The sequence below is a fragment of the Buteo buteo genome, chromosome 5 (assembly GCF_964188355.1).
Source record: "Buteo buteo chromosome 5, bButBut1.hap1.1, whole genome shotgun sequence".
NCBI lineage: Eukaryota > Metazoa > Chordata > Aves > Accipitriformes > Accipitridae > Buteo > Buteo buteo.
The window spans coordinates 415,490-434,252 of NC_134175.1; the positions used below are offsets into that span (position 1 = coordinate 415,490).

Genomic DNA, 18,763 nt, shown 5'->3' on the forward strand with positions numbered 1-18,763 from the left:
CTCGTTACAATACAAGTTGAGTGACCCTAACACTAAAAGATTGCATTGGTTAGAAAGGGCACTGCCTCAGGCTAGCCAAGGCATGAATGAGCTGCTGATTCCTTTCACAACTCCTTACCTGGGTGCTGATTTGCAGTGGTACAGTCTGGGTCCGGATCCACGTATGCACCTCTGCAAGCTCCTTCTTTTGCCCATCCGTAAACCAAGGCTGCTGCTTTTGCATGACTGTCAGCTTCTCCAGATCCTCCTTTAAAACTTCCTCTTTAATTCTGCAAGTAACAGACATCTGTGAACACAGCTGTACTAAATGAAGCAAGGCAGGCACTCATTACAATCACCCTGGGAAAGTCTCTTCACCAGGATCTATGGCTGAAGTCTAGACAGCATCAGCAATTGACAAGCAACTATACTTCGTTATACCTCACTTGCTTTGTAAGGCTTCTTTCAACACTGGTCTGTCAGGGGGGTTTTCGTTGTTTTTGTTGGGGTTTTTCAGGTGTTTGGTGTGGTTTTTTTTTTTAATTGTTTTGTGTATTTTTTTTAATGTGGAATCTCATTACAAATCATATATAAGCTAATTGCAAGCAACTTCAAATAACACCTAAGTATTTTTACCGCTTTGTGCATTCAAAGTACAGGACAATAAGCAATCCCCTGTAATACTTCAGCAAAAAAGGTTACATGTTACCATATTTTAACTGATAGTGGAAATAGGGAAAAAATAGACTAAAGGAAATAACCAGGGTTTAAAATGCACAAACACTAGGTTAATACACCTTCTTGGCATTTTATTGGTATGTGCGCTCTTTCCATGGTCTCGTTTTTTAATTCTACAGCTCTATACACAATTCCAAACTACATGTCAGAAACTGTTGATGTTTTCCAACCTGTTTGGCATTTGGTAAGTCATTAGAACTCGCTCAGGTGTGTGATCCATCATCACCCAGGCTGATTCATGTTTGGATTTATGAGCTGTCCCTTTTTCTTCTGCTTCCTGACTCTTCTCTTCTTTGGAAGCTTCAGAAGAATCATTACTGGCAAAATACTTGCTGCTTTTCCCACTGTCTGCTGAGAATTACCATGAAAAAAAATGAATGCAGATGCCTGAGAAATCCTAGTAATTCAGCACAAAAAAGTAAAAGAACACCAGTGTATTCTTGTGAGCTAGTTCTGTAATACGAACACAGGTACTCCCAGATGATTGCTCTAGCAAGTGATTAGTACCTATTGAGAATTCAAAGATAAAGTGCATTCTATTAAGTTTCTTAAGACCTCCAAAGCTCTTTTCACTCTTCTCCAAATTAATTGGCTCAACTTCTCTGCTTCTGTTTCAAGAGGTCCTGCTCTAGGCAGATTTACCTTTACTCAAATAAGATGCAATCCAGTATCTAATGCAGAGAAAAGTGATAATGAGCAAAATGAAAGAGTCACAGGTTATAGGAACAGCTTCTTAGATTCCCATTTCCAACTACAGCGACTGAAACAAACGTGGCTTCAAACACTGAAAGCTGGTGAAAAGTAAAGACTACAGATCCTCTTACTGGGATTTCCCATTCCCACTACAGGATCTTGTTATGAATTACCAGCATGTTTGCAAGCCATCTAGCACATCCAGAACATCCAAATCTCAAAATTCCCTACCTGTGCCACAACCAGAAGTCTCATTGGAGCCAGAGCCTAAAGAAAGAGATAAAGCTGATCCACTGCCTGACGCTGCCGAACCTGTACCCGACTGGGAGTCCTCGTACCGTGAGCGGTCAGTAAATTCACTAGAAGCATAATGGCTAGCACTGTTACCACTGTCTTCTGGATTGTTGTCCTGGAGACAAAAATCAAAACAAACACATCCATGGAAGTTACATTTAAGTTTGAAAAAGGAAGTTCATGCATTTACTGAATTTGACACGTGTTGACTAAGTTCTCGTATCAATTTAATAGGTTTGGAGTTTCTAGCTCTGAAAATGAATGGCGGTCTAGAACTCAGGATAACACTCTTCATGGGTGAAAGCAACAAGCATCCGGACTCTAGTTTACTGGTTTCTGCTGTAGATCCTTCCCCACTGGGTCAAGATATTGTACTGTTGCATTAAGTTAATATTTTCTGCTGACAAGAGAGCAGGAGTCAGTTCCCTTCATGTCCTGTTAGATGGCATGAAGCAGCCACACACATCAAGCAATGGTGCACTACAGGGAAAATGAGAGAGTCTTCCCCTGATTCACTGTGTGAAGCTCACCGCTTCAGCAGCTACAGGTACACCAACTCCCCTTTCAGGACCCTACCCTGCAGTTTCAGCTGATCCAGCCTTTCCAGCCCAATCTGGATTCAGGAGCCAACATATTTTTCCTTGCCTGCAGAGCTCAGATTCCTGCCTCTGAGTTTACCGCGGAAGTTGGAGAGGCCTTTTCTATGCCCATGTATGGAAACCGACCCACACGGATCCCTGTTCTTCGTTCATTAGCTGCATCCCTGGGAGACAGAGGGAGTAATTAGAAGCGTATCTTCCCTTTGTTTTGGTTCTCCACAGAGACTGTGGGACTGGGTGAAAAAGGATGCGAATTGCGCAGCACTAACCAAGTTCCACATGCATAAAAGCCCCAAACCCAAAATTCTGGCTGACAATTTAATTGAAAAGGCTGCTGCCAAAAGGCTGAGCAGAAGTGGCTTGTGGCAGCCTAGACCAGATCTCACATTTCTGTCATTTGCTAAGTGCCAACACTGTACTGTTACAAGTTCCACGGGTGCAAGTATAAACAGCTTTCTCCACCTCCTGTGTTATTTGTGCCCTGCAGTCTACATAGCACAGCCACTGGAAAAAGCAGCTAACAAAATCTGGTGACCCTGAAACACAGATCATCATCACTGGTTTTGGTGACTGAACACCATGCAAGTCAGAGTTTCTCCTTTACATTAAAAATTCGTATTACTTACACATTTAGCTTCTGCATGTGCCTTAACATCAGTACTAATGGAAAGCTCCATAGGTTTCGGCAGCTCTTCTTGAAGCAAGTTCAGCTGAAGTGGGGAGCTGCTCCGTGAGCTACTCAGCAGTAGGACCTGGTCATGCTGGCCCTCTTGCTGGTCCTCCATGGATGTGGCAGAAGAAGCTGGAAAGGGCTGATCCACAGGGTGCGGTGCTATTTGTGATGGAGCAGGAGCAGGGGCTGGAGGTAGTGTAGTGCATGGATATGAGCAGGGGGAATAAACATACTGAGGGCTAGGAAGAGAGACATATTGAGGCATCTGAGCATACGTGGGGAAATTCTGGAAAAATACAGCCATAAAGGTGCCTGCATTTGGGGGATAAAGTGCTGAGCATGACTGTGCTTCATAGCATAGTTGTGCCGATGACATGGACTCAGGTTTTAATGAGTGAAGGGCAAGCTCCCCTCCTACAGAATAGGCTGGAAAACTAGATAGTGGATGTGAATAGACAGGAAATCCCACAGGAGGAAGGACATTCATACTGGACGAGCTCAGATAGGAGGCTTCTGAGGGAGAGAATGACTGTTTCTGAATTGTTCTCTTCTCACATGGAAGACTATTTCTATTTTTACTAGAAAAGTGGCTATCTGAGTTCTGTGTCTGAGGTTTCTGGCGCTTGAATTTTCCACGTTTGCCTTTTTTCCAGCTAGCTGGGCTCATCTGCTTTGAAGGGGAATCTCCTAAGGAGGAAGAAAAATAGACACATTCACTGAAATGACAGACCTGGGGCGGGGGGGAGGGGGGGGAAGAAAGAAAAAGAAAAAGACAAAAGAGAAGAACATCCAGATAATTGAGTGTGGCTTATTTGGAGAGCTGACTTTCTTCTAGATAATTCTTTTGTACACTACAGTGATGGATTTGCTGACATATCTACAATATTTTCCTTCATGTCACCAATTTTCTTATCAATTATTTTGGCTTATCCCAATCAGATCTTTTATATTCCTTCAAGGGGAGGCAATAAACTACCTGGGATTTGCAGGGTTGATTGCAATAATTATCTGCTTTGTGAAAAGTCTAAGATAGCAACATCCAAGATGGAGCAGACCTTCTGTGTGGGTAATGCTGTTGTCAAGCCTTGGCAGTTCAAAGGAAGCATTCTGTTTGCAGCCAGCATAAGATACTCGCTAAATCATGCAAAGGAGAACCACTGCTAGGTTGGTGTCCTGGTTTCAGCTGGGTTAGAGTTAATTGTCTTCCTAGTAGCTGGTACAGTGCTACGTTTTGAGTTCAGTATGTGAAGAATGTTGATAACACACTGATGTTTTCAGTTGTTGCTCAGTAGCGTTTAGACTATAGTCAAGGATTTTTCAGCTTCTCATGACCAGCCAGGGCACCTGACCCAAACTGGCCAACGGTGTATTCCATACCATGTGACGTCCCATCTAGTTTAGGAACTGGGAAGGGGGGGGCAGGGAATCGCCGCTCAGGGACTGGCGGGGTGTCGGTCGGCGGGTGGTGAGCAATTGCCCTGTGCATTATTTGTACATTTCAATCCTTTTATTACTACTGTTGTCATTTTATTAGTGTTATCATTATCATTATTAGTTTCTTCTTTTCTGTTCTATTAAACCGTTCTTATCTCAACCCACGAGTTTTACTTCTTTTCCCGATTTTCTCCCCCATCCCACTGGGTGGGGGGGGAATGAGTGAGCGGCTGCGTGGTGCTTAGTTGCTGGCTGGGGTTAAACCACGACAGTCGGTCTTTGTAAGTCATTGTCCTGGTTTCAGCTGGGATAGAGTTAATTGTCTTCCTAGTAGCTGGTATAGTGCTATGTTTTTGAGCTAGGTATGAGAAGAATGTTGATAACACCAATGTTTTCAGTTGTTCCTAAGTAACGTTTAGTCTAAAGTCAAGGATTTTTTAGTTTCTGATGCCCAGCCAGCAAGAAGGCTGGAGGGGCACAAGAAGTTGGGAGGGGACACAGCCAGGACAGCTGACCCAAAGTGGCCAACGGGGTACTCCATGCCAAGTGACGTCACATCTAGTATAGGAACTGGGGGGAGTTGGGGCAGGAAGATCGCCACTTGGGGACTAACTAGGTGTCGATCGGCAGGTGGTGAGCAATTGCACTGCGCATCATTTATATATTCCAACCCTTTTATTATTACTGTTGTCATTTTATTAGTGTTATCATTATTAGTTTCTTCTTTTCTGTTCTATTAAACTGTTCTTATCTCAACCCAGAAGTTTTACTTCTCTTCCTGATTTTCTCCCCGATCCCATTGGATGGGGGTAAGTGAGTGAGCGGCTGCGTGGTGCTTAGTTGCTGGCTAGGGTTAAACCACAACAGTCATCTACTAAGTCTTTATTTCTCAAGGCTGCTGCCTACCTTGGCCACAGGAATGTCCGTTGTTACTTCTGCTCCCCTGTTGAAAGTAAGTCCTAAATGGAGAGAGCAAGATCCTCTGGCGGAACTTGTCAACGTAGTTCTGCTCCTCCTTTTGAGTGTGGGCTGACAATGTCTCTTTTGTTAGGCCAATTGGCTTTAAGTCCTCAGGCACCATAGTGAGACTCTGAGCATTCACAGGAGGCAGCTCAATTTGTTCACTTCCAACAGCAGTATCCTCCATTGTAGTCACTTCTTTGAAGAGGGAAGAAAATAAATCACTCTTTGGTCTGGCCTTCTGGTGTCAACTCCCACAACACACAGAAGGTTACACAGAAAACAATCTCATCTGAGCTACTGAGCAGATACAGGCTGCAGAAGCGGCAGGGAGAAAACACCCTTTACACTCAAATATAGTCACACTAACATCAACTGAGCAAATTACTTTGCATGGTCTAGAAGACTTCAAATTCACTTTCAAGTTACAGAGGCACTTCTTTCTTCATATTTTCTTAGTACAATAGCAGTTAAATACTCATTTTTATGCTTCTTTCTGCATTAAAATGAAGTAACACTGGCCCACTAGTCATTTTTATTATAATCCTCAATGGCCAAAAGCACATTGTTGTGTTCAAGACGTATGTGATGAAGTTAAAGGCAAAAGGAAATAGTGCACTCTGTTAAAACTAGGTTTTGTTAAAATACTGTAAAAATTTCTAGGGTCAAGTTTTCTTCACAGTATCCCTAGAAGTACCTTAATTATATTTCAGAATTCATATTCACGCGAACATATCTTAAATGGACAAAACTTTCTCACGGTCTACTTCAGTTTGAAAACATTGTGTAAATTTAAAAATCAGTGAGTCAAGTCAGTGTTTTGCGAGTGCAAACAGTACCTGATTCAGGGTGTGGGACATGCACTATAGTGCTGCTGTAACTGCACTGGCTGGTGACAGACACCACGCTTGGAGCCTTGTTGGACAAGGTCAGGTCTGCCAGAGGAGCTCCCACCATGCCTGTAGTTGTCTGATCTTTCAGCATCTCTTCCGGAACAGCAGATATTGGAGTTTCGGAATTAACTGCTGAAAGCATAGCAGTATCTTTCGGTAAATGACAACATTTCTGTGTGGAATTTCATTCCAAGCACTACGGTCCCAATTCATCACATCTGACTGGTTCAGAAACAACCAGTAACTATGCAGACTACTAAAGACAGTCTTATATACAAATAAATGTAACATTCTTATGCCAGTGCCATGTCAGCACATACTAAACACGGCATAAAATGAGTGAGCAAGAGAAGATACATCTAGCAACAACAAACAATAGTTCTTTTGACGCATTCTACATTCAAAGACTTAATATTGTAGGTTATGCTTAATTGTGAGGTCTAGACAAAGTAGGCAAATATTTATCACATAACCAAAATATATGTGCTGTTAGCATGACAACACTTTAAAAAGTAGGCATAAACCTTGGAATGTACAACAGTGGCATATAAAAAAAAAAAAATAAATCACTTGTTGAGGTCCTAATTATGATTGCCAGTATACTTTGTGTTACCTTCCAATGCCTCGACTTCCTGCTGACTTTGCTGGCCTTGCTTGTCATCTTCTGAAGATGACGATGATGTATTTGCAGAAGACTTACACTTCCTTTTCAGTGCTGGAATACTGCAGCTCTCTAGATATCTGAAATAAAAGCATATCACAGGAAGCTCTCCCCACTTTGCATTTTTTCTCCATTTGGAGAGACAAACATTTGAGCAATCCAAACTGGAGATCCAGAGGTTGTTAACTAGTATTTCAAATTCACTGCAGGAAGCTCTGGACATATATCTGCTTTCCAAGGAGTATTTTAAATAAAAACCTATCAATTACTCTTAAAAAAAAAAAAAAAGGAAAAAAAAAAGATGATGTTATCCACTTGGTTAAAAAATACCAGCATTTTATAAATTATATCAACTTTCTGTTTTATATGGATGTTCTCAAAGTGTTTATTGAGAAGACATTGACATATTAGGCCCATCGAAATTCAAACTGCTATTGCACCAAGGGTGAAACTAGCAGTAGACCAATGTCAATAGCTGCAAACAGAATCTTAGGCCCTAAGTTCTTCATTACCGTGTAATTGGGATTGACTGAGCATTGGGATGGATTCCCCAGAAAGGCAGAAAACTTTACAAACAATCCCAAATTTATCTCACAACTCAAAACCCAGCCAGTTTAGACCAATGCAAACTGCTTGGATATTTACCTTCCACCAATTAATCTTAAACTTGTGTAACTAAAATCGCTTCATAGTTTATTACCTGATGATACTATCAACACAATTGATCTGCTGATAGGAAGGAACACGTGGAGCCTTCTTTGAATCATCATAAAACGTGTTGCCTGGTTCTTCTGTGCTATCACTTCTCAATGTCTGAAGAAAACAGGAAGCAGAGTCCCCCTTCCCTACAAAAGCAGAAATCCTCAAAGACTCCTCTCAAAGGCATCTAAACACTACTGCCACCAAGACACACACACACACACGTATGTATCTATATATACACTAAGATACAAATATATGACACAAGGATATATGGCTTATGACAGCACAGATCTCATTACTAAGTTATTCTGCATTTTCATCTTAAGTCACATGTTTTGAGGCAAGGGAGGTAGAAGGGGAAAGAATGCCTAAAAAGAAAAAAAACCCCACACAACACCTTAAACATCCACTCAGAACAACTAGTAAACACAAAGAAAACAGCATAGAAAAAAAATTGTATTTAAATTGTAAACAAAGCTGCAGTCAATATTACTCTTCTCTCAATTTATACATCACAGAATCCAACCTGTTATTTAACAGTAATTTACAGCTTTTCATAGCATAGATACACTGGTCAGAGTAGTATTGACATTCACAGTGCTGTCTTCTTATCAACAAGACTAGGAGTTAATTATCATTTTCCTAGGCAGTATCACCATGCAAAATGTTTTAATACAGATTCCTGTATTTGAGGAAGCATCCAGGTTTCTCCATATATTTGTGCTAGGTACTAACTGCAAATAATGTGTGTTAGCATACTATTAAGCACTCACTAACTAAACCACTACTTCAACGGGAAGTGGGGCAGTGTTTTCCAACCTATGGATTGTTTCTGAGAGTCCACATAAAGTAACTAAGGGAAGCTTCCACAGTAGACTTATACTTGCTACAAGCAAGTCCGCATTTTCACTAGAAAATGTTAAAATAAAAGAAGTCTAATAACCTAGGAAGAGACAGATATGTTCCTCCATATCTCAGGGAGCAGTTAAAAAGTTAATGGATCTGCTGAGGTTTTTTTGGGGGTAGGTTTAGGGGTTTTTTGGTTGGTTGGTTTTTGATTGTTTAAAAAACAAAACAAAACCAAACCAAAACACTTCCCACATTTAAGCCACGCTAAAATGCTATCTTAGAGTTCTTCAGCATAACACCAGCTAGCCAAACTCAGGGCTATAGACCTACAGGAGTTCATGTTACCTTAAGGATCATAATTACATTAACTTACCTCCTAGCACTTCTGAGCTCACAGCCTGTTCATTTCCATTCTGTGGCTTGCTCCTTGATGCAATATACAGCTGCTGTCCCAGATTCTTTATTCGGTTGACATCTGCACAAACTTGTTGCAATGTCATCTTGAGATACATGAAAATGCGAAGGCAGAATAAAATGAATAAAGAGAGGCCACAGGAGACCATTAAGATGGGTTTGGGTTCTTGTATTCTCCAAACTGAAAGGGAGTAGACTGTCAGCCTAAGCCTGGTATCTATTGGTATTTGTAAATTTAATGAATCTCATTATCATGGTTGATTTAATTAAATTAACTATGATAAAGCTCAAACAGCCTCAGCATTTGAATGTTTTAATACTGATGCAAGCCTTGAGAGTGGGAATAAGCTGATGACTTACCCAGGAGCGTCACAAGGAAATTAGGTAATTGTAATGCTTGTTTTAGGACAGCACTGTTTCCAGTCTTTTCTACAGCAGCCTACACTGTACCTCTAGTGGCCTTTTTAAAACAAAACAGAAAATCCCAAGCAAACAGAAACCCCTCCACATGCATCAATCTTCTTTCTGGTCGCATGGTTCTTCCACTTTTTTTCTCTCAGTCCACTGGTTCTTTGAGAGGGCTGATCTTAAGCAAGTCTTCAATTTACTTTAGTGAACTACCACAGTAGTTATCTGCTCATTTTAGTCAGCAAAATTAAGAGCAAAAAAACCCAAAAGCCAGCATTCTATAACTGACCAATTTAAGTACATTTAACTTGAACATAGCTGTTTCTTCCCACGTCAGTAAAATTCATAATGAGTAGTGCGTATGTACACAGTAAAAATTGTCATTTTTAAAACCGTATTTACACCACTCTGCAGGAAGTGACACATTTATAGACTTACTGGTTCCTGTATTTCCTCTGCACAGTTCCCATTGGAGTCACTTGAAGATGCTATGCTGATATAGTGCTCATAAGAGCCATTGCTTCCAAGGCTTCCATAACCACTGGAAACATTGCTGTGAACTGGCTGAGGGGAGGGGAAAAAAAAAAAAAAAAAAAGTAATTAAAAAAATCACCCTCTCAGAGAACAAAAAGAAGGGAACAACATACTTTGCAACACAGAACTTCAAGTAAACAAAGAAAAGTAAGTGAAAAGTCAGTACTGCTCTGAGCTCTATCACTCGCTTAGGAAAAATTCTCTACCATGCTTAAAGCTGTTTCAGGATGTAGATTTATCTTTCAACATAAAGACTTGGCAAATGTGTCAGACAAAATATTTTTTTTCTTATCAGGTGGGCTACCCAGAGCTATATTTTTAATGCTGTCGCACAATCCTGTCTCCATTTAGAACTTTCCTTTCAGACCTTTTAAAAGACCATCCCCAAAGTAGTCTGCTAAACAGACCCAAGTTTCTTTAGCCTCTCATTCAGAAGGCCAGCCAGTGTTTTGAAATTCTTTCATGTTCTTTACCTGCAGAAGCAGCTTGTAAATTTGTCCTTGCAATTCCCTTATCTCTTTCTCAACACTGTTTGTTTCTTTTCTTCTTGCAGCAAAGACATCTTCATTCAGAGGGCTTCTGGAGAGAGCCAACAAAATATCACTATTAATTTTAATTGGATGAAAAAAGGTAGCTATAAACAGAGTGGGAACATATCCTTTTTTTAATTATCATTATTTTATTTTGACTGCCTCACTGAATCAACAGAAAAGGATGTCATTTGTTCCACTAGCAGCTCTGCTAGGGTAGTGGGGCAGTACTACGAGATAAGTGCTTCATGCGAAGCCCCAGGAAAGTCATTACACCAGCACAGTGACGTGAGTTAAGGCTGACAAGCATCTACCCCTCTGCCTCCTTCACTCAGAAGGCAAATTCACACCCCATAAAATCCTGAATAAAAGGTCACTTTGAAAAGTCAAAAGGCCGTCCCAAAAAGCCGTTTCCTAGAAAAGAAACCGGGTAAGAGGAAGGCAGACAGCCCATATTTCCAAATCTCCTCGAAACTAAGGAGAAACATCTGAAAAATTAACTTGAACATTCAATACTAATTGCATTTTTAAAAGAGGTTACCTTGGTAAATATTTACATTCTGTATCAAGTGAATGTTCGAGAAGAAAACAAGCCAGGAGGTGATTTTGGCTAAATGTCTGTCAATTAATGTGGGTTTTTTTGTGAGCCAATCATGAATCAACGTCAGCTAATTATTTGTTACGTTGCTTTTTAGCTTTTACTCGGCTTGTCTAAAACTGTTAATTTTGATTTAAACACGTCCATTGTCACAGTACTTGGACATCAACTGTGTGCAAAAACATATGCTAAAAAAAAAAAGTTGGATTTGCCTTTTACTTAGAAGTAATTTACTTGTCTTCATGCTTAATAAACAAGACTAATGCTGTTCTGAAGGAACTGGCTGCAAGACTGATGCTAGGTAACTGTCACAGACTGCAGGAGCAACATTATGTCTCTAGTTCATTTTTGTCTTGCATAGTATTCAATGAAAAGCACTTCAATAGACAGTTCTACAACTGACTTACGTCCGGACTTTGTGTCGGCCAATGATGAACACTACTTTCCTGCTCCAAGGATTCACAAAACTGGACCAGCTGGTATCCAGTATGACATAATCCCCATTCTGAGTACAAAATCTAATAGGTAAATGTTCAAAAGGGGGTTGGCCAGCAAATTTCAGGACTGAAAAAAAAAAAACCAAACAAACAAGAAACAAGGTTTAGTTTACATTATGACACAGTAGTGCAAGCACAAACACTAATGACTGGGGTCCTTTAAAACTCTGGGTTTGAATTTGCTTTAATCTCAAACTGGTTGCTTTAATTCATTAATTCATCTATTTTTGTCTAGACTGCAGATCAGTCACATGTCAAGCAATATGATAATGAAAGAACGTTAAAAACAGTAGAAATTCCTCTTAAAGCAACTATACTTACTTTTCCGGTGAATAGCAATCATCAAAGGACGATCTTCTGGGTGCAGATACATCAGTATGGATGTTCCAATTAAATCTTGAGGTAAATAACCCAACAAAGGCACTGCTCTGAAACCCGAACACGTTATCACTGATTATAATATAGTTTTGAGTATTTACATCCTTAACCCTTTGCTTGTCAGTGAAGTCCCCATGTACGATCTACAACGCCATGAACTAGGGCTACAGAACATTTTCCAGCCCATCTAATAATCCCCCAGTGCAATGCAGACATGTAAATACCAATGACAAACATTTCTGTGCCTGGAGAACTAACAGATCACATTTGCAGTCAGTGTTGTGCTTGTCTATATGCAACGAAAAAAAAAATAAAAAAAGAAGAAAAAGGGAACTTGAAGAAACCGGTCACAGGGAAAACGTCAGTAAGAAATGTGACATGGATGCTGCAAAGTGTGTTGTAAAAACACTCCTGTGGCTTTGCAGGAGACAGCTTTAGTTGGACAAATTTATTTGACCCAGCTCAATACAGCTATATCTCCACACTGTGATCCCCAGAGCTTTGCATTATGTGGTTTTTCACTGTCTGTGTTACCACAGGTCCCCATTGCCCTGGGTAATGAAAACTGACTGCAGTTCTGTTTAATTCACATTTTAGAGTCAACAAAAGAGATGACGTCCGTGGAGTTCTAGATGGTTTTCCACGAGCAGATCAAAACAAAACTACTTTGTTTAATTAACTACTGCCAACTGCACAGTTCAACTACTTTACTTGGGTCTCCAGCTGCATCACCAAAGGATTTTTTGCTACCTCTCCATACACACCTCACAGGTCTTAAGAGTCAAATCTCACCTGTCATCTATGTCAAGAAAAACACATCCAGGGGTGTGAGTGGTGGTGAAGATTCTTTTATCCATAGGAATTCGAGGAGCTAACAGAAAAAAAAATACTTACTGAAACAAAGTATGCACTAAGACAGAAAACCTAACTGTTACTTTTGCTCATGATGGAGAGTTATTGGCTCCTGAACTTTTTAACTGCTCACTGCTTTTTGACCAGTAACTCATAGAAACATTACAAATTTTTAGGTGCTACAGACTTCTCTCAAAAATAAAATAGTGAGAAGACGTCAAATGCATCGGGGCCTTGCAAAGAAGGCACAGATGCTCTGGATTCGCATGCATGCACGTGCGTGTGCACACACACACGAACTGGATGTTACATGGGTGAAACTACCCAAGCACAAGTTCTAAACAAAGGAAGTAGACTTTCATATACTGCATTTTCCTATTGGCTTGGTTTTTTTCACTGAGTCTCCTGACTTGCCTTCATATCCAGAGTGAATTTTCTCAGCCAAAGCCAAGCAGCAGAATTCTGCATCCGCATGGACAGAAGTACACACATGGACCAAGTATGGGGTGATTCGGAAGGGGTAACAACGCATTTCTTGATCTTTACCGCCCCTGAGGAAAAGTAAAAGGGATTAATGCACTGGTTTCAAGACTCAGATACTTTACATCAGGGCTGAGAACCCTGCACAGAGAACTAACGCTGAGCACACAGACCCAGGTAATCAGAATCTCCCAAGGTCCTAAGCACACTCCCTTGCGATCCAAGGCCAACATATTCAGCAATACTGATCTCGTTCCCCTTCAAACCAAGTAGGTGTTTTGCCTCCAATACTTGCATTCAGAGACTTTTCTAGAAATGCCATTACTCCCATGGTTAAAGACCACCTTCTGATTCTCAGTCCCAATGTATTCATGAGAACCACTAATTTGGTCTCGAGCTCTCCTTCAAGTTAAACAGTTCTTTTTCTGTTTGTTGTTTATTATGTACCATTTTTAGGTAAAAAAAACCCAAACCAACAACAACAAAATCTCTCTCAAGTTTTGTTTCACTGACCTACATAAGACAGACTCCTCCAGCCTTGGTTCGCAAATAGTTGTTTTTCTTTGATTGTCCTCCTCCCATAAGGATTTGTCTTCCTAGAACATGTGTGAGCAGTAGCAGGACACAACATACTAGATGAGATCTTAACCAGAGCTTTGTAACAACTGCATTAGTGATTGCCTGTTCCTATTGCAAGTGCTTTTTCACCTGTTCTAATTGCACTATCTTACCCAGCTCTGACAGAAAGAATTGAGATAAATTTTTGGACATTATCACTTACACTAAAAGTTACTTTCTTATTCCACACTTAGTTTTGTAAAATGTTTCTAGAGAGAAGTTAGTGTCATTAAAACTATGACTGACAGCTCCTCCTTTTGGAAAAAAAAAACAAAATAAAACAAAACAAAAAACCGGAAGTTGGATATAGCAGAAGTCTAACCCACAAAAAAAAATATTTTCATACTTAAGCCTAGTGCGTGCTTGTGAAAAAATATTTTTACTCATGAAGCCCACATAATCAAAAGGATCTGTTATATAAAGGAAGGAGAGGTGTCATATGAAAATCCGAAGAAAAGCTATTATAAAATGTTCTGTGTCCTACGAATAGTTCCCCCAACTTAAAATTGATATCTGTCCCGCTATATTTATTTCAAGTGCCGTTACACAATTCAAGAGACAAAGGTGATTTCAGAGCTTGGGTTTTTGAAACACAGATTAATGAATCAACGATCGACTGAAAGATGGAATATGTATTATGTCTGCTCAGAAGCAAACAGTTCTTACTGAAATCAAGAGACCACCCGCATCTGGAACAGAATGGCACTGAAGATTACAGGCCAATCTCAATTTTTTTTTCTTCTTTTTAGCACTAAAATTAGCCAGGCACAAAGCAACAAACTGCATCCATTGTGACAGCAAGTAGTTATCTCATGATTCAGGTCTCATACTGTGACTTGGGTGACTGAGTTTCTGTTACTGCCTCTGTCACAAACTCTCGAGCAATCTTAAGCAAAACACCCTTTGCCTCCATTCTCAAACTGTAAAAGGGGGAGCAGCAATTTTTCACAAGATCATTCTTCTCCTGCGCGACAGTACCGAAGGAAACTGATAGGTCCAAAAGAAACACGTATCAAGGGTTTTCCTTCTATCCCCACGCAAGTTTAAGCATCACTATCAGAAAGATATTCCAAACATCCTGCTGGATGCCAGTATTAAACACAATAAGCCCATTTTGTCATGGAGTTCCGTGAGCTCACGCTGGTCAGTTGTAACAACAGAACACTGTTTCTGCCCAGTACTGTACCCTTTGCCCAGCCTTCACAAAGATAAAACTATAATAATGTACTTGCCTGATCCTGCAGAAAAAGGATTTCACCTGGGCATATTCATACAGAGAAGCTAGTGAGAAGAACACACATTGAGAGTATCAGTTAATACCCTTCCAAAGGTCACACCTATCAGAACTATTTTAAACTCTGCATTCTCCAGACTTTCTGAGTAAGACCAAAGTCCCACAACCTGCTCTTTATTAGCTACTAACTTAGCTGCTCAACAGTCTGCTCCCACCTCAAATGTTATCTCTTCTCCAGCCCACTTACTCTTGGAGAAATGGTTGACCTGGAACTAAATTCAGAGGGAACACATATGATCTAAAAAACTTCCTTCCCTAGTACATCACCATGGAAAGGGAAGGCGAAAATTCCTGGCTTTATGAGCCTCCCACCAAAAACTACATACAGTCAAGAATTAAGGGGACAGGAAAACTCAGTAACAGTTCACAGCAAGGAAGTAACAACAACTTCACAGGGGTGCCACTGCTCTGCTGGGTAGGCACACCCCTGGCTTCCAAGTTGCAGAACCCCTGGCACATTAGCATTAGCAGCCTCTGATGTCTCACATCCTTTGGTAGCAAGGATTTTGGACTTCCCAGCTCTGATGCCAGAACAGCCCTAAGGCTCGGTGGACAAAAGACAGGGCTTTGGCATGGGAGCTACATTCGAATTACTCACAAATAACAATGGACTCAAAAGTCACCATTTAGGCACATCCAGCACTGAATAGCAAGTCAACTTAAAACTTGGGTTCGGTGAGCTATGTTCACAGCAGGCTGCAACAGGACCATAAACACAAAGCACCTAAGTAAGCATAAGATGTAGATTAAACAACTTTGAACTCACAATTAGACCTTTAGTATCTTTTTAAAAAGCGGCAATATTTGGAATGAGTAAGATGGTACACAAAAAAAAAAAAAAAAAAAAAAGCCTTTTGCTTACCACAGGTAAGAGTTAAGCCCCTAGGAGGCTAGCTAGGACTACCTGCATAGCTACTCAGTTTTCAAAGTGGAAAGGGAACAAGTGTTGCCGATGTGTATTGCTAGCATAAGCATTTAAAATTAACTACTATTCTATCCTTATTCTGCAAAGACAGAAAGACACATAAAGCATTTAAGAGCATTGCCAAGTCCCACCTGTTTGACCTTCCATGTTCCAAAGCGGCAGGTGGGACTGATCGGTGTGCGTGTAGAACACACTCACATCCTGAGGGACAAGCAGCTCTACAAACCGGCAGGAGTCCAACGCTTTCTTCTTACAGTGTAGAATGGATGCTGCCTGCTCAGAAATATGCAGTATGCGTCCAGAAAGCAAGGAAAATACAGCCACAAATGTGTCCTGGAAAATAAACATTGTTAAAGGCAATCCTCCCCCAACACATGGTAGCAATATTGTAAGGATAAAAAAAACCCAAACCAAACCAAAAACAACACCCAAACAAACAAACCAACCCCAAACCACCACACACCACAACCTAAGACAGAGGTTCAAAAATGTGTTCTGAAGTTAGCATCCAATTAAAGTTGTGCATGAGATACTACAATCTCCAGTGCTATAGTAGCTTACTCGTGATTTACAAATGCTAATAAGACTGCAGTATCAAAACTGAAACAGATTACAATGATGCCTGCCATTGTCCAGAATGACTGGTTGTCACCCCACACACTTCTCCCCAAATTTCAGAGTGTTCACCACAATTCCACACAGAAAAATATTCCAAGAACTTTTCAAGTAGAAAGCATTTGCAATATTTCTGATACAGCATGTAACAGTACTGAATCTCAAGAAACACTCTTTTCTTTGAAGCAGAGCCAGAAAGCATGACACATGCTGCAAATCAAGAACAAAAAAAAATTAAATCCAGGAGTACAAATAGAAACCAAAGTCCCTCACAACTATGGACTTGCTATGGACTTTCTGCTAAGTCTGTCTCAAGAGATTACTGTGCTGTAAATGAATGCTCCAATATATTTGTTGCTTCTGGCAAAAAAAAAAAGAAAAAAAGAAAAATAGGTATTTCTTCACTTACTGCCGTTGAGTACCCTGAGTCAGCACAGATAAGAAGTGGTCTTGCTCTACCTTTAAAAATACAAAGGCTCGTCTGGCTAAATCTTAAAGGCTTTTCAATTTTACACGTTCTATTTCCACAAAGCAGTGTAAGGAGACTAAATAGAGAGTGAAACAGCAAGTGATGAACTCCTTGAGTGCGCCTGAATTCCTTACAGTGTTTTTTGGAGTGTGTTCAGATGCAATTGCCACCAACTCTTCTATGCTGTACATCATCACATCTGTCTGAAACACTCTTCGGTCATTCAGAGCCTGGAAAAAGTCATTGTTTGCTAATTGGAGAAAAAAAAACAAAAAAAAACAGGAAAAGCAAAACAAACACAAGGAAGTCAGTAAGGAGACTATTTTGAGTGTTTCTTACAGCCCTTGTACTTTTGTCATCTTTTGGGTGAAGTCCAAGGTGAGATGAGGAAGGTCTGTGTAGTGACAAAGGAAAAAGGAATACTGATTATACTATTGGAGTGACCTATTTATGCTACAGAAAACGAGCATGAGGAAGCAGAAAGGACAGAACGTGATGGCAAAAGAACCATTTTAGCTACTTGGTTCCGTTGGAAAACACAGGCTGTCCAATAAGTTTTCAAAGTGGGATGGGAATGCTGTTTTTTCAGTATACACAGAAAGTTATTAGTAGGCACCTATCAGCTATAGGATTCTGAAGAAAAGAAAAGCAGTAGGTGGACATTTCAATAGAAAAGATTTTAAAAAACCCCAAACTCAAACCCACAGTGCTTCCGAAAGTCAGTTGTTTGCAGGTTAACTGGAATGCTTTCATTTGTTTTAGTGTTATTTGTCACCAGACAGGTCTATTCAAACTAAGCTGCTGTATAGCTTCTACACTTCCAGATTTTGTTTCCACACCTACCTTGGACCTGTTGGACACACTGCAAGGCATAGTTGAGAGCACTGATGGTACTGGGCTTGCTGGAACTCCTTTTCTCTTCAGGCAAACACCTTTTCATTTCTTGGATCATCATCATCAGATCTCTGTGAGACTGGCTCCATTTCAGCTGCTCACTGTAAAACAGAGGTTAAATTTTACCGGAGACTTCTTTTCTGTCAACTAATTAAAATTATTCACTCAATCAACATTTTATGGGCTTGGCTGCAGAGACACAGAATATCTGGAAATGTGCTAATGCTCATTTGCTATACTTCCTGTTGCATCTTTCTCACTTCTTTGCTAGTTAATCTTTTCTCCTCTACCTTCCTCCTTTCCAACTCCAACACGTCATGGATAGCAAAGTCACATCATAACCAATCTGCTTGCTAAGATGCTTAGCAGCTAAAAATAAGCTGATGTTTACTCTAGGTTTTCTAAATCTCACTGGTATTAAAATCATGAATAGATACTGATTCTTTATGAATATGTCTTTCTAGCCTTGAAGTCTGCATCTGATTGTAAGCTCTTCAGAGAAACGTGAGGTCCTCAAAATACAACTGATGCCAAGGTTTCACTCCTCACATGATTCAGGAGTCTTCATTATACTTTTAACAGAGTTGTTGGCCTCAGCAGCTGCAAGGTTATTAACAAGCAAAGTTTCCCTCTTCTTCCTTCTGCTTATTTCACTGACTGAAAAATAAACAGTCAATATCCTCAAAACACAGACTGATTCTAATCCTACAGATGAGATATGAACACTGTTATTTTACATAACATTTTACATAATATTGTACATACTTTACATCTGTCCATTT

At 40.2% G+C, this 18,763-nt stretch overlaps 1 protein-coding gene across 14 annotated transcripts in view; it reads right to left on the minus strand.

Annotated features, from left to right (window-relative positions):
- Nucleotides 1–18,763, minus strand: part of PER3 (period circadian regulator 3) — a 47,227-nt gene that overhangs the window by 27,247 nt on the left and 1,217 nt on the right. For 3 of the 14 annotated variants that reach the window (XR_012650281.1, XM_075027054.1, XM_075027055.1), the window contains 19 exons: nucleotides 17,931–18,082; nucleotides 17,222–17,337; nucleotides 16,135–16,336; nucleotides 15,017–15,065; nucleotides 13,101–13,237; nucleotides 12,627–12,705; nucleotides 11,778–11,884; nucleotides 11,367–11,523; nucleotides 10,305–10,410; nucleotides 9,736–9,861; nucleotides 8,849–8,975; nucleotides 7,625–7,769; nucleotides 6,877–7,004; nucleotides 6,210–6,395; nucleotides 5,317–5,568; nucleotides 2,930–3,663; nucleotides 1,642–1,819; nucleotides 888–1,068; nucleotides 119–269 (listed from right to left, as the gene is read on the minus strand). Coding sequence is in view for 12 of the 14 variants with exons in the window: in XM_075027054.1 (XP_074883155.1) it covers nucleotides 119–269; nucleotides 888–1,068; nucleotides 1,642–1,819; nucleotides 2,930–3,663; nucleotides 5,317–5,568; nucleotides 6,210–6,395; nucleotides 6,877–7,004; nucleotides 7,625–7,769; nucleotides 8,849–8,975; nucleotides 9,736–9,861; nucleotides 10,305–10,410; nucleotides 11,367–11,523; nucleotides 11,778–11,884; nucleotides 12,627–12,705; nucleotides 13,101–13,237; nucleotides 15,017–15,065; nucleotides 16,135–16,336; nucleotides 17,222–17,337; nucleotides 17,931–18,082 (3,313 nt within the window). In the remaining 2 variants the exon portion in view is untranslated. Of the gene's footprint in view, nucleotides 1–118; nucleotides 270–887; nucleotides 1,069–1,641; nucleotides 1,820–2,280; nucleotides 2,468–2,929; nucleotides 3,664–5,316; nucleotides 5,569–6,209; nucleotides 6,396–6,876; nucleotides 7,005–7,624; nucleotides 7,770–8,848; nucleotides 8,976–9,735; nucleotides 9,862–10,304; nucleotides 10,411–11,366; nucleotides 11,524–11,777; nucleotides 11,885–12,626; nucleotides 12,706–13,100; nucleotides 13,238–15,016; nucleotides 15,066–15,676; nucleotides 16,113–16,134; nucleotides 16,337–17,221; nucleotides 17,482–17,930; nucleotides 18,083–18,763 lie in introns of those variants that run through there. The other 11 variants (XM_075027062.1, XM_075027059.1, XM_075027057.1 and 8 more) reach the window with 11 other exon arrangements.